The 18,975-nt window shown below is 38.8% G+C and overlaps 1 protein-coding gene across 1 annotated transcript; it reads right to left on the bottom strand.

Moving 5' to 3' along the window:
• Positions 1-14,610: 14,610 nt before the first annotated feature.
• Positions 14,611-17,202, bottom strand: LOC104242182 (light-harvesting complex-like protein OHP2, chloroplastic). Its single transcript, XM_009797210.2, has 2 exons — positions 16,656-17,202; positions 14,611-14,938 (listed from the first exon to the last, which is right to left on the bottom strand). Exons 1-2 carry the CDS (start codon positions 17,048-17,050, stop codon positions 14,824-14,826), a joined length of 510 nt encoding a protein of 169 aa, XP_009795512.1. The 5' UTR covers positions 17,051-17,202; the 3' UTR covers positions 14,611-14,823.
• Positions 17,203-18,975: the final 1,773 nt, after the last annotated feature.

Here is an 18,975-nt window from a genome sequence, read left to right as displayed (position 1 = left end):
AGGATAACTCGGTGCTACCGGGCCTCAAATATCGAGCCTGGAACAAATACATAATTATTCAGTCCAATTGTAAACATAATTAATTATTTAATTTATTAAGCTAGCACACAAAATTCTAAAAATATTAAAATTGACACGAATAATAATTAAGGATAACTCGGTGCTACCGGGCCTCAAATATCGAGCCTGGAACCCATACATAATTAATCAGTCCAATTTTAAACATAATTAATTATTTAATTTATTAAGCTAACACACACAATTCTAAAAATGTTGAAATTAACACGCATAATAATTAAGGATAACTCGGTGCTACCGGGCCTCAAATATCGAGCCTAGAACCCATACATAATTATTCAGTCCAATTTTAAACATAATTAATTATTTAATTTATTAAGCTAACACAAACAATTAATTTTGTTTAAATTATAGTAGACGACATGGACTTTCCTCCGCCTGCGCATCCCGGACCTGCTGAGGATCAGCTACTAGTGTTGCAGGGCGACCATAGGTCTTCATTTGTATGAGAGGGACAGCTATCGATGCAGCCTCTCCGCCCCAGGAGACCTGACGATTTATGGGAGTTCATCGAGGAGCATCCTTTCCATGCCCGCGTAGTCGCGCGCCTACAGGCTACGGGCTTCTATACGATTTTTGAGCTTGGACGGATGCAGCTTGATTTGTCTCTCATCACGGCCTTGGTAGAGCGGTGGCGACCGAAGACACACACTTTTCTCTTGCCCACTGGAGAGGCCACCATCACGCTAGAGGATGTTCAGGTTTTGTACGGGTTGCGTGTAGATGGATGGGCCGTAGCACTGCCCCAGTACATTAGATCCATGACGCGTACACAATTTTTGGATATGATGATGCATTTTACTAGTTATAGTCCTCAGGGTGACGCTGTGGGCAGTCGCGTTGCTTTGTCAGCCATCAGAGATCATATGGCGTTTTTGCACCCAGACATTACCGGCGAGACGGAGGATCTCCATATTGAGAGGTACACGCGGTTGGCGTTGCTTCTGCTTTTCGGGTGTGTCTTGTTCCCGAACACTTCGGGGAGTAAAGTGAGTATGCGTTTTCTCCATCATCTTCAGGAGTTGGATGGTTTACCCCAGTACAGTTGGGGTGTTGCTGTTCTAGCATACCTGTATAGGAGCATGTGCTGGGCGAGCATGGGCCCAGCGGTGGACATATGTGGTTTTCTGCCCCTCCTACAAGTGACAACATTTTCGAATACTCTGTTCATTTCTCCTAATTCTATATGGTCGAAATGACTCATAAATTTTACATCAACCTTTTATCTTAGGTTTGGGCCTGGCAGCGGATCATGCCGTTGCATCCACCTCTACCAGCACTTGCGCCTGGTGAGGCTTATCCGTTTCTCCCTCTAGCTTCTAGGTGGATTCTCCGGCGTGGGAACTACCGAGGGACCGATGCTCATCATAATCTCCTCCTTATCAGGGATGTGCTAGATATGCTGGTGGACGGACAGGTAGATATGTACCTACACTTAGTTGTTTAAATTGAGTTGTGTTGCGCATACTCACTTTTATGTTATTATTTGGCAGTTCATCTGGACGCCATACTGCGACGAGTTGGTAGCTCAGCTGCCCTTTTATTGTTCAGTCGATTAAATGCTTTGGAGCACCTCCGTCCCGATGATATTCTTCGATATGGTTGAGTATCATGCCACAGAGCGTGTGCTTCGCCAGTTTCACCGTCCCCAGCCTATACCGAGGGATCCTTGATGAGTGGCTATACACTATTAGCGGGATGACCGTGCCAGGCTGGACGATATATATATGGGATGGCTAGAGCAGCAGGTCCTTATTTGGGAGGAGCACCAAGCTGACCGTATTCCGCCAGCACCTACATTTACCTAGGAGGCCACTAATCATATGTATGCATCATGGTACCGCCGCCACACCCGACTGATTATTGGGAACCCCATTCATGTACTTGGCGAGCGCTACAGACCATACGCCGGGAGACACGAGGCACTAGTATGTTTTTTGGCTTATTAATATCGTATAATTGTGATATTGCGTTATTTCATTAATATTTTAAATATTTCACAGGCTATTGGGCATCATCACCTCTACCAGTTGGGACAAGAGATGCAACAGCATACCGACATCCCTACAGTCGTTGACTATGGCCGGCGGGTGGCACAGTTGGCTCGTCGGACCCTGTTTCAGGCGAGAGATGTTGTGAGGTTGGACCACGAGGCTCAGTATGCGGCGCAGAGGACTACCATCGGGGTAGGGGTGTCCCAAGAGGCAGGGGTAGGGCACGAGGGAGGGGTGCCCCACGAGGTAGGGGTGCTCCACGGTGTCGCGAGGGACGGCGAGGAGGTGGTCCCCAGCAAGGGGGCATTGAGGCACCTGTCGACCCACCTGTTGAGGTACATGATGAGGACTTTGGAGTTGTGGTGCTTGGAGATGATCAGCCGGGTTATATACCTCGGGAAGATGAGCCTTCCAGCAGCATGCCTTTGTACAGCCTTCAGCTATCTCTGCTAGCATCGCAAGTCACCCCGTCAGGAGCATTGTCGATCACGGGTATATTCGACGGGGATGTAGACCAGTACTTTGCATGCCCATCTACCGCAGCTGAGGATCGGCCTACCCGGGATGTGGATGGCGGGCGCAGGTTGAGTTATGCCGCATCCCCGGCGGTTGATGCGGATCTACCACAGGCGCAGGTATGTTTGTATTACTTAAAAATTTCAATTTGTTTTTTTTCCTTAATGAGCTGCCATTAATTAATTTTTAACTTTCTTATGAAGGCATTGTCCCAACCCATCTTTGAGGCCACTACATGCTTTGATGAGGACACCACTGATGCGTATATTAAGGAGGCCGACGAGACCACGGTGGGAAAATATTTTTTGACTTAACACGTACAATACAAATATACTTTGTAACATGCTAAGTTTAGTACTTGTTTTGTAGGTTGTTGACGGCCCGACGGCCTATTCTTCCGACCCTGCCAGTTGTGGTGTCGATGCTGCTGCACATCCTCACTTAAAGAGGCGGCTTGATGATGATGATCCAGATAGTGTACCCAGGCGACAGGGGATGCGACTCAGGCCAGCAGCAGCACTGAAGCACACAGGCTGCGGGACTCACTGATTTACTTAGGTTTTTAGTTTGTGTAAATAGTGCATTATGTATATAATGATAACAATTATCTTTTAACAACATTTATATTTTATTTCACTTGAACAGCAGTTTTACTTAAACAATACACAAGAAACACAAACATTGCAAAACGTAGTACTATACTAGAACTAAAACCATCACTGCACAAAGGATAGCAGTACACAGAAAAACAAACAATAGAACTAAAATCATCACTGCACAAAGGATAACTAAAACTAGCTTTTTCACATGGTTTTCATCTTTTTCAGAACGACAAGACAACTCCATAAAATGTAGTACTATACTACCCTTTATGTGTTAAATTTTTCTGCAATAAACCAGCTTTTTTCACATGGTTTTCATCTTTTTCAGAACGACAAGACAACTCCATAAAATGTAGTACTATACTACGCTTTATGTATTTTGTCTCGCCTATAAATAACGGCATCATTATAGTTATTTTGTGTGCTCAAAAATTAGTAAAAGCAAATATTTCATTAAAAGTAAGGTTTTTTTTACTAAAAGCAAATATTTCATCAAATGGCTCAACCTCTTCATGCACCAAAGTGCAACTGTGGAAAAGAATGCTCGATGCAAAATTGTTGGGACGATGGTGAAGTTGGACGCCGCTACTGGTGCTGTATGAACCAGTTATACAAGGTTTCCGACGAACCTATTTGTGATTTTCAGGAATGGGTTGATGAACCATGTTATCAGGAATGCTACAGAGAACAACTGCAGTTTCTTCATAATATGTGTTTATGCCAACGGGAAACACAAAGAGAAAGCGATAGAATTATTGTAGAAATGAGGGCGAAACTGAAGGAGGTGGGAGAAGAAAAATGGAAAGCACAATGGAATTGTGAAGCACAAAAGGAACGAAAAGAAAAATATAAACGGGAACTTGCGGAGGTGAAGGCGAAACTGAAAGAGGTAGAAGAAGAAAAAGAACGAATGGAAGAACGATTTAAGTGGTTGGAGCGGAGAATAAATGGCAACCGGGACTAAACATTTGCTTGTATGTATTTAGTGTATTTTTCATATTTTATGTATTTTTATTATGTTGGCCTGTTATGTTTGTGTTTGTGCTGTAGTAATGCTTTATTTTAATTGAAGTGCAAGTTAAGTTTAAGTGCTTGTGTTGTTATATGAAACTATCAAACCACGCTTTACATATTATATTTCCTACAATTAAACAGCTTTTTCTTCACTCATTTCAAATTATGGAACATAATTTTATTTGATATATATTGCAACATACACAAGTAAAAACATGTATTACAAAAAACAATACCAAAATAAAAGACTAGGGGTATCCTTGATAGTTGGGTACATTCGATGAACTTGCACCAGGATCCGGATTGCCACCGCCACGCACACCACCTGAAGGACATTTACGACAGCCGTGTCCTGTTTGCGAGCATATGCCACATTTACGCGCATAAACGGTGTCACCAACATCCATTTGGTTCCGTATACGCGTTCTCTTTTGCACTTGCAGCTTGTGCAAATAGTCCTTGTTACATACCATCTTAAAAGGTTCCGGTGGCCAATAATGCTCAGCACCTAATGGCTGTAACTTCCCACTATACGTGTTTATGTATGCAGCAACACTATATTGGCTATCAATATAGTTTGTTGCCCCATATCCAACTTGTTTAAAGCACTTCAACGCATATGCGCACGGCATGTGGTAGATGGTCTATTTCCCACATGAACATAACCTTCTATTTTCATTCACCGTCTGTAGATTATTCCCACGGTATCCGCGGATAGCGGTCTTAACTTCAAAAATACCCCGTTCATGATCGTACTGAAGAAATGAATGCCACTGTGCTCGCCTTCTGGACCTTTCAAATCTTCTCATGGGTATTGGCATAAATTGAACACCCCTTTCCATCAATGCTGATTAAGCTGCATGCCTTTTAACAAACCTCTTCGCACTCTGTTTGAATGTCATGCGGACCATGGCAGTGACAGGCAGTCCACGGGAAGACTTCAACAAGCTGTTGAATGACTACGACACGTTTGTAGTGAGGGCTCCCCATCGTCTACCGCCATTAGCATGCAATGTCCACATGTGAAGCTCATGCCCCATCAACCAAGTATAGGATCGTGGTTCTAACTGCCGGAATGCTTCCATGCGCCTCGTGAATTTGCACTGCTGGTGCTCAGTTGCAGCCAGCCACATTAAGTCATGCAATGCCTTGTCAGGATATTTCTTCGGGAAATTGTCCTTCAGGTGACGCACACAGTAACGGTGGTATGCATATGGTTCCTTCCATTCAGGCAAGTGACGTACAGAACTTAAAATACCACCATGCCGATCAAATATTAGACAAATACCTGAACGCTATTTGACAACGTGCTGCTTCAAGTGGTTCAAAAAATGCGTCCATGTCTCTTCACTTTCATTGGCACATATGGCAAAAGCTAGTGGAAATATTTGCCCGTTGGCATCTACTACAACTGCAATCAAAAGCTTAATATCATACTTTCCATAGACATGAGCACCGTATATGGAAATTACAGGACGACAATGCACAAAACCATCAATTGTTGGTTTAAATGACCAGAACACATAGTTGAAAATATATTCGGGTCTGTCCGGACTCCGCTCACGCCTCCATTCAACAACGGTTCTGGGGTTAAAGTATTGCAGTGCAGCCATGTACCTGGGCAGATTTGAAAAAGACTTATCCCACTCACCATAAATAAGTTCAAAGGCACGTTTGCGACCGAGATATGCCTTTCTTTTGGTTATAGTACAACCATACTCCTGGTGGACGACTGTAATACACTCTTTAATCTTGAACCTAATGGACACTTCCAAATATGGAATCAAGACAAGAGAAATCAAGTCCACATCCAAGTTGAAGTGATTCTCATTGTATGTGTCCATTTCACATCTGTGCTCGCTAATAAATTTACCCACTTTCCACAAACCTGATTTCTTCTTGGTGGCACGCAACATCCAGTGACAACCCATAAAGTCTCTACGGCATACAGCCTTGTATTTCTCCCTAGTTGATTCACTTACCGTCATCTCACGACACTCTCTTATACTGTAGATTTTTACAGCCCTAATTAGGCGAGCTTTATCGGGGAAATACATGCCCTTTGTCAGAACAGCTAGTCTAGACTCATCCCACATCGCTGACCGAAATTCATCATCATCCCTTGTGGGAGCATCCACGTTCGGCATGCTTGGCAAGTTATCAAGGTAGGGAATATTCCGCTCATGAAATGGCACGTGGGACTCGTACACTCTTGGTCTAGCTGGAGGTGGAGGAACATGCTCCCTCGTCAACTCAGGTTCAACATTCAATTCTTCCTCCTCATCACCCTCATCATGGAAGGGTGTGTCATCCCCAGACTCATCCGCATTGTTGTCATAATCACTATCATCTTCCTGACTCTGCGCATCTACCAAATCACGAGTAAATATGTCGTCTATGGGCAACTGTGTGAGGTCAGGAGCTTCAAGAAGCTCGTTTTCACTGCACATAAAGAACAAAATGATAAGTTACCCAACTAGATAAATACTTTAGATATAGCTATATCACTTTACTTACAAGTCGTACTGTCTTGACGTTTCATGATGGATATTTTCTTGTTGGTGATGACTCCCAGATGGACCACCATGGTCCAATACTCCAGAACTACGCATATTCCAACTAGGGGCAGGGTCATAACTTGTAAAATTCATATCCGGACGGTACCCCCTATGAAAAATATGAGTGTTAATACAAATCCAATTAAAACATAAATTAAACATCGCTAAAGCGTAGTAAAATTGAAGTTTACCAGTCGTCTTGTTGATTATCTAAAGTCGAAAAATTATTTTGTGGCTGCTCATTCGCCGGTGGTGACAAGTTTAAATCAAGGCAAACTCTTTCATCACCAATCTGTCCGGCAAAAACTGCTCCAAAATAACCACCCGATGACTGGGGGTTATCCCTACTATGCACGCCCTCATTATTGGGAACGTCTTCCACCTTGACGTACATTTCCAATAATTTTATTACAATAAATTCCCTATATTCATCCGGAATCAGCAAAAAATCTCTAAGAGTTTCATAATCCTCGATGTTAAACTCAGAATAATAAGCAAACCCCTGCGAAGTCACTGAATACGGAAATCTACCGGTTATTTTAAGGTTAACCGAATGCCTCCTCTCATTAATTTTTTTACGTAACAATGATACCAATTTATCGTACTCCATAGTATGGCAATTTAACATGACATTGTGGAGGTGAGCTATACCTCACAGAGTTATTCTCCAACACAACCTCACCCCCCCCCCAATATAGTGAAACCCTTATTTTTGCCACTTCAGACATTGTAAAAAAATAATTGATAAGAAGAAGAGAGAAGTGTGAACGTAAGTTTGAAATAAAGTATTGAATGAATTTTTATAAAATTGAAACGCCTTTAAATAAGGCAAGTCCGACGTTGGGGTGTAGAATTTTTCTATGTAAAACGCAGTACAATACTACGTTTTATGTATTGAATTATTGTTATGTCAGTTCATTATACTCTGGGGGCAAAAACCAGAGTACAACACAATTATTTAATGTAAAACACATTATTATACTGCGTTTTACAAATGTATCTTAGTAAAACGCAGTATAGTACTGCGAATTACAACAAAAAAATTTTTTTAAGTAAAACGCAGTACTATACTGCAAATTACTTTAACGGCAAAATTTCCGTTAAAGTAATTCGCAGTATAATACTGCGTTTTACTTATTTATGTAACTTTTTTTTAAAGTAGTACAAAAGTGTTTTTTGTCCAAAAAATAATTAAAAAAGTTTCGGACTCTGGAAACTAACCTAAGGATTAACCTATACATCTATCACTAATAATAACAAAATAGAAACAAATTGAAGCCAAGCTAAACTGTTAATCGGAACAACACGGCAATTGAATTTCATTTAATTAAACAACTAAAAACATGCACCAAACTAATAAGAAACGAAACTAAAAAAATGAAAAAGAAGAAGAAAACTTACTGATTTGTCTTCAACCTTAAGTAGACTTTCCCCCGGTGTATTTTGAACGTAAGTGACAATTAATTCTTTATGAGGGAAACCCGGGAGCCATGTGGTACTAATTTGGAAGAATCTGAAGGAATTAGGGTTTCGCCGGAAAAACTAAAACCGATATTCGAACAATTCCGGCGGGATTCGAGGGACGGGGTTAAGGGGGTTGTGTAGAGGAGATTAAGGTGGCTCTAGGGTGTAAATTTGGTGGAGTTTGGGACTGGTGGTGTCAGGGCCGGAAAACCTTCAATCGAAGATCCGAATGGTTCAAGTACGATTCGAAGGAAAGGGCCGGTGGATTTGGATAGAGGAAGAGAAAGGGAAGTTGGGGTGTGAATTTCGTGGTTATCGGCGTCGGTGACGTTCGCCGGCGGCGACGGCTCCAACGGAGTTACAGAGGAGGGTTAGTACGAGGAAGGGGAGTTATGTTTTAGGGTTTGGGAATATTTGGAACATATTTATTAAATCAACAAGAAAGCACCACAGCCGTTGGATTATGGAGAATGAAGGGCCGGGATTGATTTGCTGTGAAACGACGTCGTTTTCTCTAGAGATGGGTTATTTGGATCGGGTGGGGGCATGCCGGGTTCTGGGGATTGGGCTGGTCGGGGTCATTTTTCTTTGGGCTGGGTGAAATAAATGGCCCAATTCATGTTACCTTATCAAGGCCAAATTTCAATTATTTCTTCATTTCTTTTATCTATTTTGTATTTTTCTTGTATTATTTTTCTGATTTTATAAAAATGCAACAATTAAAATAAAATCCTAATATACTTCAAAGTTAAACTAATTAACTCCTAAAATTGTTTAAAAGCTATTTCGTGGCGAATTCACAATTAAACAATTAAAAATGCAAAAATGAACTATTTTTGTTATTTTCTTCATATTTTGTTCTAAAACAAATTAACCCCTAATTAATACTAAAAATATGAAATTAGATCCTTAATGCAGATGTATATTTTTGTATTTTTCATATGAATAAAAATGCATAGATAAAACGCAACAATTACCAAAAAATAACACCAAAATTCACAAAAGTTGTGAAATAATAAAGAAATCATTTTCTTTGGAATTTTGGGAATAATTCATATATAGGGCAAAAATCACGTGCTCACAAAATGTACACTCTCATCAAGCCATACCAAGTAGAAATGTCAGTTACCTAGTCATCTGAAACTGTCCATGCTACCTAAGAATTCAGGACCTTCCTTTCAAAATTGAATCGTGACCTTGCCCATGCAAATCTCAATCCTACATACCACACGACACCTATTATGCCATCATAAGAAAAATACAAAAATCTCAAGATCAACTCTGAGTCGCAAACAAACTACATACTCAATTAGTTAAGAATCTTCAATTTGATCACATCTAGGAGAAAATCACAATACGCAACATGCTCCACACACTAGTAGGAAATATACATCTCAAACTGTGGTAGAAACCATCAAGAACTCTCCAAATCCCATTTGCACAAAACCAAACCGTCAGGACTGATTCTTCCTATCTCAACCAAGATATGCAGGTCACCAAAAGACCAAGAGCATTTCCACGAAACACCTGTAGAAACCCACCACATCATAAGCACCCAAATAACAGATCATATCCATTACCATGCCGATCCAACCTACTACCAAGCTGTCCTATTTATCTGAGTTCCTTCTGAATTACCTTCAAATTGATACTTCTCCTCGCCATAACACCACAATCCTTAACCAAGACTCACCACGGGAGACCCTAGCATAAAACTACACCACCCTAAGGCTCATAAGCTGTTGAATGCTCTCTTAAGCACCCTAAAAGTACCACAACCGAGATACCCACTCTGAAGAGACCTTCTATGAATTTAAAGCTGTTCATTTTTACCTTCTTGATACTGAATGTAGAAACCATAATGATATAAAAATACTGTGAGTCTCGACACCATCCAATGTAACTCTCAGCTTCTAGCCATATACAAATCCGCAACATTCTCAATTTCCATTTATAAATCTTGAATTTATTAGAACCATTCTCGAGAGTAATCCAATCTGCTCAAATCTCAATTAGACTGATCAAATGGACCGAACGACCTATGCCCCATTAGCACTCCAACACCCAAGGAAGTAACCACACCTTAATGCAACCAAATAAATTCCTACTCAATATACATTACATCCTTTACCAATAACAACTCAATCATTCAGTAATTCTCATATACTCATAAAGCCTAATACAACTCATACACAGAAATTTCTTTACTCAAGTCATCCTCGATTTCACCCTCTGCTGAACATAACTCAATCACAAATATACGTCAAACCGAAACCAATACAACACATCACCATATAATCAACTTATCAATAGAGGACTCCCCCACTTGGCTCAAGCCATAGATCGAAACACACCATAACTCACAATGCCCATACTTTATTACAGCCATATACCGCGGTGAGATTCAACGAAATCCTTCATAAGCTCATGTAACACAAACCACTAGCATCTCAAATCATTTGCAAATTTCGCATTTACACTTGTAACAGTTAAGCCCACTCTCATAAGTGATCCAAACTCAAATTGCAACACATATATTTCACTGGTAAAAGAGAACTCGCTATAAAACAACATAGGGATTACAGGACCCTCAGGACACCCCGCAGGAGATAACCCACATGCTTTGCCTCAAAATAACATCTCTTTATATCCTTCCACAGTAATAAACATTATGCAATCACTTAGTCTTCCTGAGTCTGAACTCATATCACGACATGAAAACCTACTTCACTCCTCAACTAAACAGCATGAAAAGGATCCTCAATCACACTTATAACTCAAGACTATACGTCAAGTCAGGATAGAAATCAAGAACCAAATAGTTCTTTCTACACCTCAAGCCAATCCCTCTCATCATATTCAAATCATATGAACTCATCTCACAATCATATCATACTCATAGGGACACTAGCGAATATATAAATCCACAAGCACGCTCACACAATCAACATTGATGTGCTGAAGCTACGGTCAAAACCCAGCCTCAAGCCCTCCAAACTGGCCCTTCATCGGCATACTGAAATCACACCTCGCACCTCATCCATGGAATCTCACGTCGTCGATGCACAACTGATACGAATCGCTCAAATGCGCATACGAATGCGTGGAAGGAATTTAAAGGATTACGCTTCAAGCTGAATCAATATCGCATGATAAGAATTTAAGAATGTGAAGTTTTCTAAGGGTTCTATAGCCTCTTGAAAATAAACAGACGTCTCCGTACCGATCAGAAAGACTCTACTAAACCTGCTCATGACTCGTGAGACCTATGTAACCTAGGCTCTGATATCAACTTGTTACGACTCAAACTCTAACATGTCGTGATAGCGCCTATTGTGGTACTAGGCAAGCCGACACTTCTCAAAAATACTTTGTTATCTCATAAATATTAAGTCAAAGCTTTTCATAATAGAAATTCATAAAAGAGTTAAACTCAAAATAAGAAAATGCGGATAAGATAGCCTAACATCGGGGTGTCACTAAGTCATGAGCAACTATTACAACTGTTCAAATAATAACAAGACCAACATAGTCTGGGAAAAATCCAAAACACAGCTACAGGACGATAGAGAAGAAGAAAGCAGGGTTGCGGTTGACAGGCAACTACCTTACTAACTCTAATGATCAACAACAGAAAAATATCAGTAGCCGCTACCACCTAGAGATACTTTGATCTGCACACAAGCTGCAGGGGGTAGCGTGAGTACACAAACTTAGTAAGTAACAAACCCAAACTATGGACGAAAAAGTAGTGACGAACTCAACCTCAACAAATATACATCAATAACATACAAAAATGCAGGTATGCTTTCAATTTAATAGGCAGCTGAAACTGTAGAATAGAGCAGATACAAGCAAGGTAGAGAATAAAACTCTGCTACATCTACATGACAATGCACATGCTGTATAAAATGTCATGTGCTCCCACTCTCAAGTGCTCAACCACTCGGTACTACATATGCCCATTTGGCCCAGGGAAATCTATCTCGGAACATATATAATATTGACTGCAAGTCAACCAGTACATAGGAAGAAGTAATCCAACCCTAAGAAGAAATCCATCTCCAGGTATATATATATATGTACATACTCAACCACTCGGTACCGTATATGGCTATCCGGCCCAGGGAAATCCATCCCGGAATATACTCAACGCTGACTATATGTCACTCGCTACCGGGGAAAAAGGTATTCCAACCGTGTGGAGAAATCCATCTCCAGATATCAATACTTCAGACAAATCCATGTCCAGGGAAATACATCTCTCAATAATATCATCCGCACTCACTTGGGATATGTTACAGACTCCGGAGGGGCTCCTACAGCCCAAGCGCTTTCGTAATCATCAACATAATGTGGCGTGCAACCCGATCCCATAACTGTCACTCATAATCAGACTCTCGGCCTCACTTAGTCATCACTCTCCAGTCTCACACACGGGATCACAATGCCATGAAAACTAGCCTAGAACAACGATATGATGTGCCAATAAATAACAACTGAGACTGAGACATGATATGAAATAAGACAGAGTACAAAATATCAATGAAACTAGTGAGAGGAAAGCAAGAACGACCACTAGGGGTCCCAACAGTATCAGCGTAAATCCCTAACATGATATATAGTATGATTTACAGCTCATTTACTTAATCACATGATGGAAACACGGATATCAACAAGAAAGAGTCATTGAACAGTGCCATGGAATGAACCATGTCCCAATCTCACGGTGCACGCCCGCACGCCCGTGACATGGCATGTGCGTCACCTCAATACTAATCACATAACATACAGTTCGGGGTTTCGAACCCTTAGAACCAAGTTTGGAAGCGTTACTTACCTCAAACCAAGCCAAAATCCTACTCCGCGGCGCCTTTGCATCTCAAATCAGCCTCCAAACGTCCCGAATCTAGCCACAAACAATACAATACGATCAATATAGGCTAAAGAATCAATTCTCGAATGACCTCAAATTTTGCACACAAGTCAAAAGTGACACCACGAACCTACTCCAACTTCTGGAATTTCATTTCGACCTTGATATCAAAATTTTCATTGCCGACCAAAATCGCCAAAATTTTAACTTTCGCCAATTCACGACTAATTCTACCACGGGCCTCCAAATCACATTCCGGACGCGCTCCTAAGTCTAAAATCACCTAACGGAGCTAACGAAACCATTCAAATTGACATCCGAAATTGTTTACATATAAGTCAACACCCGGTCAACTTAAACATCCTAGTTGAGAATCATTCTCTAAATAAATTCCGTGTAACCTGAAAACCAAAACTGACAATTCACATAATTCATTAATACATCATACGGAGCTACTCATACCCTCAAACAACCGAATGAACTGCAAATTCTCAAAGCGATCGGTCGGGTCATTACCAAAGTAGTGGTAGAACTTACTATAAGTGAAAAAGGATTCTCAGACCTATTAGTTTTAGAGAATAAAAATGTAAACACCCTCAAGTCATGAAATATCATATCGAAGTTGGATTTTTATAGTTGAGAATGAAAAAAAATGTTCTAGAGTTGCCTTTATATTTGAAAAAACTATAATTCTAAGTAAGTAATGAGGGTAGTTCCCTGAGCTCTTACAACGTATTTCAAATATATTAGAATAAATCTGATGAAGTAGAGAACCTCTATGAAAATGACAAGACAAATTCTTCCTACTATTAATAAGATTATACTCATTCTTCAGAAATATACATAAATAATGAAATTCCACAATTGAACTATCCAAACGAAAATAAAATTTAAAATATTAGCTCATTTTTTGTAAAGCTTTCTCGTTTTTCACTTCTTTTACTATTACATTTGTTGCTATTGTTTCTCTTTTCTTGGTATTGTTATAGTCATTTTGGAGAAATTTTGTCACTCTCGTATGATATACTTGGAGTCTTTTGATAGACTACAGGTCCCGTGGTTTTACTCTTCACTTTGATGAGTTTTCCCATGTAAAATTTCTAGCTAGTGTGGTTTGTGTTTAATTGATTGTTTACCTTTGCAATATTCAATTTCCCTATAACTTTGCCTTGCATCATTAGCATACTTTATCTTCTCAGAAGATGCATTTGTCCGAATGGATCATGTTTGATGAGGATATTTGACAATTTGAGCACCGACAAGTTTGTAGCTATATATACAACGGTAGCTTTAGACATTATATACTTCAAAACCAAACAATAACAAGTCGTTCCTGCTAAAGCAAACGATGAATCTTTCAAATGTCAAAAAGATAGAGATAAAAGCAGAAGCAAGTTGTGATCCAAGTATAAAAATCTTGTATGTAACCATTGTGTGTGGCAAGACGTGACATATCAATAAGTACCTTTTTTCAAAATGAAGAAGAGGATGAAAAAAGAAGGTGACAATGAGAGAAAATGATACGTGTTAGACAAAAAATTACATATTTTCAATATTCATGAAAAGTAAAAGGAGTTGTAAGATACAGTGTACTCCAATCAAGTGACTCAAATAGATAAACTTGAAAAATCAGGCAGAGAACTTACAAGAAACAATTGAATTTTAACATTTGAATTATAGAGGAGAGAATCTATAGATCTCATAATACATACAACAGAGTCTCACTCCAGGTCTACTATCCCAAAATTTGAGAGAAGGATCTTAACTTGTTCGACGAAGTTAGAGCTGGTTGCATACTCTGTTAACATCCCAACAGCAAAACCAAACATTGCCCATCTGCTCAACCGATATTCAACATTATGACCATAAGTTAGAACTTACTATGTCAACGATAAAGAATCTAACACTCGGTTCAAAGCAAGAACTAATAAAATTCCAGACACAAGCTGTTTGCGAAATGATGCAGAAGTAATTCTCCCAGTTATTATATATTGTTTTATCATCTCCATTTTCCGAAAAACAAATTAAGAAAAATAGAATCCACTATAAGAAAAACAAAATATCAACATCCATCATTATTCACGAACATGGCACATCAACTAGGTCTATAAAATCTAAATGTGGACCCAATATCTTGTATCAAAATGAGTTATGTGCAGATAAATTTAAGCCAATGCGACACTATCTTAAGGCAAATCAAGTACAAAGAATGTGTATATGCCAAGAGTCGAAAGACTAGTTATGACTAAATATATCTATGACGGATTAACTGCTGATCAGAACTTATACTAAATTCTGCAGAATCAATATACAGCCAAGAGTCTACTTACTGTTCATCAACCTTTCAGTTTAAACTAACATTGCTATGTTAATCCATTTGAAGAAAAAGACAATACAGCTAATTATTGAAATGATTGCATATGAATCATGATCGAGTTAGAGTTCCGTCATGCAGCAGTGACGGTTGTAGATGGAACAGTGTTAGTTTCTTAATTGATGCAATTTTTCCATTTATCTTGTAATGGATAAAGACATATAAGTATTCTAAAACCAGTGAAGAGTCTCTATACCAAAGCATTATTACAAAATCGAATATACTTATCATTCTGCTTAGTTCACAGATCAGAGGTAACCATTTTAAGTTTTTGGCCACGATACATAGTAAGATACTGCAGGGATTCAGGAAAATAGACATTTCCATTTAAATTTTAACTTTCAGCAGCAATTTATCGGGAGGGAGGCGTGGTGTGCTTTCGTTAAATAAGAACACCTTTATTTGATCAAGAACTACAAAAATGCCAGCATACAATGCTTAAAGTTAGCTCAAATTCCAGTTCCAAGGTCTAATTTTTATGCTTTCACATGCCAAAGTAGGTTTCTCCATTTACGCCAAAGCTGGACTTTTGAAACCAGTGTAGTTAAAGCGATGAAACAATACGAAGTGAAGGGTTACTGCATAGGCGAAGCCATGCGCTTCCTAGAAGTGTGCACTTCAAACAATGACGCGCAAAGTGATTCACGTCGAAAATAGGCTGGTTCTTTGAAAGTCGACTTGACGAAGTTGGATTTAAATCTGTATTATTGTATATTAGATGCTGAACTTTTTAAAGTCACTTGCAGTTTAAACTTTAAACCTTGAGCATTTCCTCTCAGAGGAAGAGGCACAAGCCGCACTATGGGTTCGGCCGTGGTCATTAACACTTGAAGTCGTGGTCCCACAATCTAGAATCTCTAAGGTTAGAAATCCTGGCTCCACCTCTGTTTCCTCTTCTCAGCAATGTTGGAGACTTGAAAGTAAAAATGGGGTATCATTATAGTACTAAATTCATACCATATCTTTGGTATTTTCTAATGTCATGAATTATGCATTTAACTTCTCACTTGTCGCTTTATTGTCACTTTTAAAAACACAAATGACACATTAACTTAAGGTTAAATCCTACAAGAAAACAAACCAAAACTGAAAAAGAACGCAAAAGATTGACACATTCAGACCCCAATTTTGCAGCAATAGAAAGACAGTTGCAATAAAACTTAGTAATTCTTTAATTACCTGCCATTGGAAATTTCATTCTTGGCAATAAAACCAAAGAAGGGGCCTTGATTAGCTTCTTCAAGTTTCTTCTGTTTGAAATATTCTTGAAGTGCCTTAGCTTTTTGCCTCTGAAACTCCAATGTAATTACATTCTTATCCTCAACAGTTGCCACTGCCACAGGCTTAGGAGGAGGAGCACTAATACTTGAAGATGGTGGGATAGGCTTTACAGGGGTAGGTGGTGAAGGAGCTACTGGTCTTCTCAATGGGCCATCAGCTTGAGAACTCCTTATAGTAAGTATGGTGGGGTTGTTTGTAGAGAATCTGAAAGTATAAGAAATAGAAGTAGAAGAAGAAGAAGATGGGTTTTGAAGTTTAATGCAGGGGAAAGTAGATGATGATGCTACTGACATTTTCTTGAATGTTATTGTTACTATATTTTTTCTTTTTCTTTTTTTGTGCTGTGTTTTCTTTATCGAAGAAAAAGAGGGGAATAAGTGGATGGTGTTTGGTTAACTGTGCTGTTATCGCAGAGAAAGATTGTATGGAAGTGGAAGTGTTTTGTGGATAACATGTGGCCAAGTCTTGCAGGTTATAGTCAACTACTCTGTCTAGTCAGAATAAACTATCAAGAAATTCTTCAGTTTACAACTTAAATTATCTTATAACTAACAATATATATACTACTCCCTCCGTTCCTATTTACGTGAACCTATTTCCTTTTTGCTCCGTTTCAAAAAGATTGATTTCTTTCTAAATTTGGAAACAATTTAACTTAAATTTACAATTATACCCTTAATGAGAAGTTTTTATAACCACACAAATACTCTGAACCCCTTTTTGACTTGTTTAGGGCCACAAATTTCAAAAGACTTTATTTTTTATAAACTCCGTATCCAGTCAAATAGGTTCACATAAATTGGAACAGAGGGAGTATAAATTATGATCAAAGTGAAGATTATTTTAGTTTTATCATGTCAGGGTGGACCGGCCAGAGTGTGTATATATATACTACTACTCCATACGGATTTGCCATACTAAATTGTACATGCATAGGCGAAAATATAATTGGTTGTTTATGAGTTCTCAACTTATTACTGAACTCATATCTAGTCTTAATTGTTAGGTTCGTAATTAAATATATATATATATATATATATATATATATATATATATATATAGTATATTTTTGGTTACGAAAACATAATCTAAGTAAAAAGGTATTGATTCGTCCGAACTCGTTAGATAATGATCTAGCTCCGCCTTTGTACATGTTCTTATGTATTTAATGCATAACCCTTTTCAAGGAGTAAGACAATTACTCAAATTGAACTGAATCTTATATGATTACGTAAATTGAACAATTAATTGCACTCCTCTTGATTACAAAAATTACTTGTCAAAATAATAATATTAAAGAACCAAAAATATATATTTTAAACTCAAGCATGCTCCTCTTTCAATAACTCTCTTTTTTTACCTTATTTGTTACTGATGGTAGGCTATAATTACATATTTTAATTGCTTATCGCACTTTAATTTACTACACTTAATTGAGTCTGAGCTTCACTCGCTAGTGTTTTGTACTAATTGCGTGTTTTATTCCTTGTATGAGTGATTCCGAACTATGTAGATATTATGGAATGAAGTAGAGCTATTTGGAGCTTTGAAGTCTGAGTAAAAGCCCAAAAGATTAAGCCGGGATCGTTCGGGGGTCGAGGATCAATTATGGACGTCAAAATTCAAGGAAGAAGCAACTGCCGAAGAAATGCACTAGTGCGACGCATTAATGTAATTTTATGCCAAAAATTTCCAAAGTTCAGAGACTGAGTTTTTTTTTGTCTGACAGGAAAAAACACTAGTGCGACGCACGGGGCGATGCATGAAAAGCAATAAGTTTGCAAGTTTTCCTATTTCGGCTAGAAAAAAGGAGATTTCGTCTAAGCTCAACCCTACTTGGTATAAATACATGGAAAAAACGTTATTTTTTTATATATTTTTTAACACACTTTAGACCTAGAGAGACTATTTTGGAAGGGAGAAGACGTTTGGAGCATTATTTGGAGGAGAAAACCATCGAGTTCTTTAGTCCTTCATCTTTTCGTTGTAATTTCTTTATGCAAAATACTTAAAAAATTATTGCTACGAACATGAGTGGCTAGGTATTCAAGTTTCTAGGGTTGTGGTTGACATGATTATTAATGTTTATTAATTACATCTCTGTTAATTCGAATTACCATCTTGAGGTTGTTTCTTTAATTCTAGTTTTAACTTGTGAATTACTGTAGCACCAATTCACCCTACTATCTATGCTATGCTTGGGAAAGCCGTGTTTAGA

The sequence above is a fragment of the Nicotiana sylvestris genome, chromosome 10 (genome assembly GCF_000393655.2).
Source record: "Nicotiana sylvestris chromosome 10, ASM39365v2, whole genome shotgun sequence".
In the NCBI taxonomy this organism is placed as follows: Eukaryota; Viridiplantae; Streptophyta; class Magnoliopsida; order Solanales; family Solanaceae; genus Nicotiana; species Nicotiana sylvestris.
Note: the sequence above shows the minus strand (reverse complement) of the source record. Positions and strands in the feature narration are given on the sequence as shown.

Excerpts from the sequence above, each read along its gene's own strand:
- LOC104242182 (XM_009797210.2), bottom strand. The coding sequence starts at position 17,050 with ATGTCAGTAGCATCATCATCTACTTTCCCCTGCATTAAACTTCAAAAC. Across the intron at positions 14,939-16,655 it reads AATGAAATTTCCAATGGCAG|ATGGGCAATGTTTGGTTTTG; the intron begins GTAATTAAAGAA and ends TCGGTTGAGCAG.